The sequence below is a fragment of the Saccostrea cucullata genome, unplaced genomic scaffold (assembly GCF_032062105.1).
Source record: "Saccostrea cucullata isolate Sc308-1 unplaced genomic scaffold, CSIRO_AGI_Scuc_v1 ctg23826, whole genome shotgun sequence".
Taxonomy (NCBI): domain Eukaryota; kingdom Metazoa; phylum Mollusca; class Bivalvia; order Ostreida; family Ostreidae; genus Saccostrea; species Saccostrea cuccullata.
In genome coordinates, this window is record NW_026935658.1 from 1 (window position 1) to 6,615 (window position 6,615).

The following is a 6,615-nucleotide window of genomic DNA, read 5'->3' on the forward strand; positions in this document are numbered from 1 at the left end:
TGGCCAAATAATCACAAGGTGATTTGGGATTTGTCTCAGCGCCACAACTACAACCAAACAATATTTAAGCTGATTGTATGTGATAATTCAGATAGCCCACCTGGATTTACATTATTATATTTACCAGTTCTAAATGCTAACGAAAAAGTTTTATCAGCATGTGTCAAGTTGATGGACAAATACTATATATCCAGCTCTGAATACAGAAATATTATGTGCCCATTTATCAAACCTGATTCGATTCCACATGGTCCATGTGCTAGTGGGACTTCAGGAGTAGTGCCTTATGACTATGTTCACTGTTTTGCAAGTGATTTTTGGCCCCCATGTGCATTATCATGGCTAGACCGATGCAAAACCTGGCCAAAGTCTCATATTGTTCACCAAACAATTAGAAATGGATGTCATTTTGTGGCTGTAGGACACAAACAAGGAAATTATGAAAATGAGGAATGGAGAATATCATTCTCTGTTGCAGAGCAAAGTCTTGTGTACTCAATGGAACATTGCCAATTCCTATTATATGGTCTGCTGAAAATATTTTTGAAAGAAGTCATCAATAGAAATGCTGGAGACAAACTTTTATGTTCATATCATATGAAAACAGCAGTATTTTGGATGCTTCAACAAAACATAATATCTAACTGGAGTCCAAAAAATCTCCTCAAGTCGTTTTGGATCTGTTTAACACACATTCTTAAATGGATTTATGTAGGGGTTTGTCCAAACTTTTTTATTCCAGAAAATAACATGTTTCAGACTAAAATCTGTGGTTCTGCACAAAAAATTCTATTTTTCAGACTGCATGCATTGTATGAAAAGGGTTTATCATGTCTGTTAGAAAGTAGCACTATTGAAATGTACTTAATATGTAATGCCACATATATTCCGTTCCTGTACTTAGTAGGGGATGTTGATTTTGTATGTGAACATGAGATGGATATGGAATTATTGTACGAAATTTATAAAAAAAAAAAAGGTACTACTGTACCATACCCTGACATTTTCGAGTGTGTGAAAATTCTACTGACAGTAGAGCATCTGTTAAGCACACGCATCACACATTATAAAATTGCCATGTTACAGAATCTTACGGCCAACATTCTTCAATACGCTGCTCATTTACACCAACGGAAACAAACATTTGTACAGAGTATCCAAGAAACAATACCTCCTTTTTGAACAAAGTGAATTTTGAATCTATTACCTTCAGTCCAGCATTTTTGCAATTTATTAAATACCTGCTCCAGGTTTTTAAGCGTTTCTTCAAATGTACTGCCGAAAACTATTATATCGTCGATATAATATAAACAGATTTTGAAGTTTAAGCCAGCGAGGACATTTTCCATTAGCTTGAAAAGTGGCTGGACTGTTACACAACCCCGCTTCTTGCCACAAAGGCGATTTTTTGTTTATCGGCTGCTTCCATTTCCACTTGCCAATAACCTGAGCGTAAGTCCAAAGTGCAAAACCAAGAAGCACCTCTCAGGCGATTCAGCGAATCGGGGCAATGGATACACATCTTTTACCGTTTTACTGAGAGAACGGTGATCAACACAAAAACGTTTTGTGCCATCTTTCTTTTCTACGAAGACTACTCCTGCCGTCCAAGGGCTTGAGGAAGGTCCCACTATCTCTCAGTCGATCATGTTCTCTACTTCTTTATCTACAAACTCTAAAGCGTGATATGGTAATCTTCTTGTGGTTGTTTAGTTGGTCTAGTATCTGCAGTGTTTATTTTATGCTTTACTAATGAGGTTCTGCCAAAATCATTCTTAGATTTTGAGAATATGTTTTGGTACCTTATTAAAGTTCTTTTAACTCCTTCTGCTTGTCCATTTGTTAAATTCTTGACTGCAACATCATATAATTCTTTTAAATGTTCTGGGATGGTTTCCTCATTATTTCCAGATTCCACAGAATTCACAACTCCTTCCCTTTGGTGCTTAAGAACACTAGATACTGGTAATGTTATACCTACTACTGTATTCTTAAACACAGTTAGACTCTGGACAGTGGTATTCATCTATCGCAAAGCTATATTGGCATTTGCGACAAGACATCTGGCTACCAAGGCTTTTCCACAAGTCTGGAATTTAGTTCTCGGTTCTACCATCAACGGCCCTGGTACAATCTCACCCAGTGGTGTTAACAAATGGCCAAAACATACCATTTCACTTCTACGTTGAATAGATATATTGTTTCTTTAAAACACGGAAACAACCAATGTACCCTTGAAACTGCATCTTCTGCTCTACACCCTGGACATACAATTTTATTTTTGAAATGTCCACCAAACATTTGCTCGAGTTTAAGAAGTCTAAACCGAGAATGCCATCAGCTTTGATATTTGCTATAACAGCATGACATTCAAATTCACTATCACCGAGTCGAAGTGCAAATTTCCCTTTCCCTTTAACCTGCAGAGGTGTTCCATCTGCACCTAGAATACTTTGATTAATAGGCTCTAGTCTACAACCCCCTTCACTTTCTACTTCATTGTAAAGTCTATCGGCTAAATTTGTCAAGGTTACTCTGGTAACAACCAACATATTGCATGGCACATGATTCACCAAAGCATCGATGAACTAGCCAGCTTCTTTTTTTATTGTCCTTGCTTAACCGCAGTTGTACTAGATACTGCTTGGTTGGTTTTTTTCCCGGTTTGAGTCTCTATGCCAGTCTTTGATTCACCGTATGACTCGGGTTTTTGTAACTTCTCATCTGTTTTCTTAAGCTTTACCAAGCAGTCTTGAATCTTATGACAACGCTTTCCGCAGTTGTGACACTTATATGGAAAAGCATCTGGTTTTAATAGATTAGAACCTGGTGCTTTTGGAGTCTCTTTTGTAATAACCATGTCTGCAATTATCCTTTCTTAACTTCTTAATAATTCCTACAGTTCATTACGTAGCTGCTTCGTTTCATCTTTCGCACTTGAGTCCTTATGAGACTCTCTGTTAGCTCCTCGCGCGAATCCGACAACATGCCGACGTTGGCGTTCGGCTCTACTCAATTTCAAACCGATTTAGGCCTTGATTGTTGAATGCGTAAGCGCATATCAAAATCTGTCAACGCATCAACAAACTGATCCTTAGTAATCATCTCTGTGACTTCCCTAGGTGCTGTCGGATAAGCTAGGTGAGCCAAGCGTCTTATTCTCTTACCGAGCTCCGGTAATGTCTCGGACACCTTCTGTCGTTTATCTGTCAGCATTGCCCGATATAACTGTTTGATTGGCTGGTGCAAAGCGGTTTCCTGATGCATTACATGAATCCATAAATATACAAACCATACCTACCTTCATATTACCATGGACAGTCTGTGCTTGTCCTCTCAATGACGCTGCAAGATATAAACTTCTCTGGCGCGCAATCCTCAAGTTTATTTCGCTACATGCCTCAAAGTGAGCTTTATAGTCTATCCAAGACCCGGTCGTTCTATCTGAGGGAAAGTCACACTATATTAAAATTTTCACTTATCTAGAGACGGGGACTATTTGCACCGTGTTTCTACCCTAGGTTCCTATTGATTGATAAGAACTGGGTGCCTCAATCTTCTTCAGATTTACTAAACCCAGAACTTGACATCAATTTCATAGGATAACTTGCCACTGGTGATTCTATTCTATTTCCCCGAAGTTTCGCATTATATACCCTTGGACTGGTCTATTCCAAGGGTAGTCATGTCAATCTATTATTATGGGTCTTCTGTGCGTTTATTTCAATGCCTCTTAACCATTACATATTGTATAGGTCAATTTCAAAAGCATTCCAATTGTACGCACAAGTACTTTTAAATAAGTTGATATTAAAAAGACGCCTAAGTTTCTTATTACATACTATTTTTCATGTAGTTCTGGAGACCTGGTCATCAAATAATCTGTCGGTATAAGTCAAATACTGACTGACATTTTTATAGTAAGGTCACTTACTAACTTACACACCGAATTGTCTACGGATTTTTCTGTTCTGATCATGACAAGGAGTACACAGCGGGGGTGAGCGGTAGGCAGGGGGGAACTTACCTCCTCTATGACACTTGGTCCCTCGATCTCTGATGTTGTTTGATCTGGTCCTGATCTGCATTATTTGAATGGATTTTGGAGATTGAATAATGTTTGTAACTCCAATATTTGTTTTGGAAATAAACATTGATTTTCATGTCAATATTTGATTTAAAATATATCCGTAAGTTTGCACTTTTTATATGTAAAAAAGAGTAAAAAAAAACTCATTTAATTTCAGTTTCTAACACTTCTCTTTCATTTCCGCTTTTAGATTTACAATTATAGACAACTCAAAGTAGTCAAATTTTTGTCATATACATGAGAAAGGAGGAGTGTTCGCTCTACCGACTAATCTACCGTGACAATCGAATGAATGAAAGAGTAAAAAAATGATCAATATCAGTATTCTTTTCCTTAATATAAGGAAGAAGCGATGCTAAGATGTATACCTATAAAAACTCATCTACATGTATTATTAAGCGTTTATAAATAACGCTTAATTTTTAGATGAAACCCCTATTTTGACATCGGGGTTATCTAGCTATAGGAACTAAGCCTATAACCTTACCGATGCCAAAACCATAAATATTTCTCTACTTTTGATATTTCTAACATTACTTAGACTTGATTCTATTGATTGTTCTTTGGCCAGATAGTGCATTGTTAATTTAAATCTACAAAAAAGCAAAATGCTGTAAAAGATAGATCTTGATAATGTTTATTATAACATTATTTATGGATAACATAGAATTCATAAAAAATCTCAGAATATAGAATTATAAACTTGTTTCGCTCGCCTTTGGACACAAGATCAGAACATAATATCAGGGGTGTTCGCTTTTAGTTTTATATTTGCTTTCTCCTGTAAGTCCATGTATTATCTTGTTAATCTGTAGCTTTATTTTTAGTTACCACCATCCTATTTCTTTTTAAATAAAATTAATCATGAAAATGTTCTTAAATCTTTAATTGATGAAAAAAAAAATCACTAACACATTTTGAATCATTTTGAAACAAACATTCACTTTTGTATTTTGTGATTTTTTTCCTCAAAAGTACATATATGTATTTAAATATGTATATAAAGGCCTACACAAAAAATTGTAGAAAATTCAATTTATTCATTTGATTAGTTGATTATACCAATCAAAAAATTCTTTGAAGAATTTATTTGAATCATTAACAATTTGAATCGACAATGTGTCCACCCTTTACATTTTCTTCTAATGAATAGAAGCCATGCTGGGATTTCCAGATAATTCATCCCTTATTTAGCCTGAAGCAATGCCGTAGATATCTGTTTCACATTACTTTCTTCTTTCGGCTCGTTTGCATCTTACTAATTGCCCGAAATGTAGTCACATTGGCAGAAAATATCCCTCGAGCGGCGAATGACCGTTTATTGCTGTTGGATGGGAGAATCCATTCATCTGGAGTTTGTCACTGTCGTTTAAGACGCCGTTCGCTGGAGAATAATTTGATGGGATAATTGAATACCGAAATTGTTGGATTTCAGAAACATTCAAATCACCCATCAAGTATGGAATGGAGTTTTTGGATGCCTTTTAAAGCAATAAGAATAGAAACGATACGAATTGAACAAGCTTGTCTCGCAGTAAGTGATGTTCAAAATATATTGGTCAATGCCCATGATGTGCAGAAGTCTACTACAATCCCGTAATGAAATGTTCTGTTGGATTCTTTAAGCTCAAGAACAATGAAGCTGAAAGAATATTTGATCAAAGTAAAAGAAGAAATTAAAGAACGGCATTTTTGGAAAAGTGTTCGTTGTGAGTTTCTTGGAACTTTGCTCTATGTTTTGTTTGGATGTGCAGCAACGGTTACTTGGAACGCAGATAAGCATGATCCTTACAAAATAATCAGGATAAGTCTTAGTTTTGGATTCATTGAATATATTCTGGTTTCTGCTCTTAGTCATGCCAGTGGATCACAATTAAACCCAGTTATTACAATATCGTTGCTTTGCACTAAATATATAACTTTCTTTAGAGCAACTTGTTACATTTTTGTGCAACTTATCGCGGGAATTATATCATCTGCAATTTTATACGGGGTGGTACCAGATTATTCGCGGGATGAATTTGGAATCAACATTATTAATCCAGATGTATCTCGTGGACAAGCTTTTGGAATTGAATTTCTTGGAACGTTTTTGTTTGTTTTTGCCTATTTTTCTTCACTGAGGAAAAAAAACGATAAACTGATACCCAAAGCTATACCTTCTGGCGTCTCAATAGCATCTGCTCACCTTTTTGCAGTAAGTTTTGAAATTTTTATTTGCATATTTTTTTATATCCAAAATTTTTGCTTAAGCAAACGACTGGCAAATCAAAGGTCTTTTTTTGTTTGATTGAATCACATAAATTATAATATAAGAGAACCATATTTTTGGAGTGAAAATATGAAATGCTAGTTAATGACGGAAAAAAAGCAAAATTTAAAACATAATACAAATACTCCATTGGCTGGGAGTATGCAAACTATGTTTAAATTAAGCTGATTAGAACCTTTGCATTATCTAATGTAAAAATCAATGAAAATAGTTCAAATACAGTATAAATTGGATGCTTTAATTTTGATTTGCA

The 6,615-nt window shown here is 35.5% G+C and overlaps 1 protein-coding gene across 1 annotated transcript; it reads left to right on the forward strand.

Moving 5' to 3' along the window:
• Positions 1–5,502: 5,502 nt before the first annotated feature.
• On the forward strand, positions 5,503–6,287 carry LOC134243525 (aquaporin-2-like; the record flags this gene model as incomplete). Its single annotated transcript, XM_062725786.1, has 1 exon — positions 5,503–6,287. A coding segment is annotated over exon 1 (561 nt), but the record flags the coding sequence as incomplete, so codon positions are not given.
• Between the last annotated feature and the right edge of the window lie 328 nt (positions 6,288–6,615).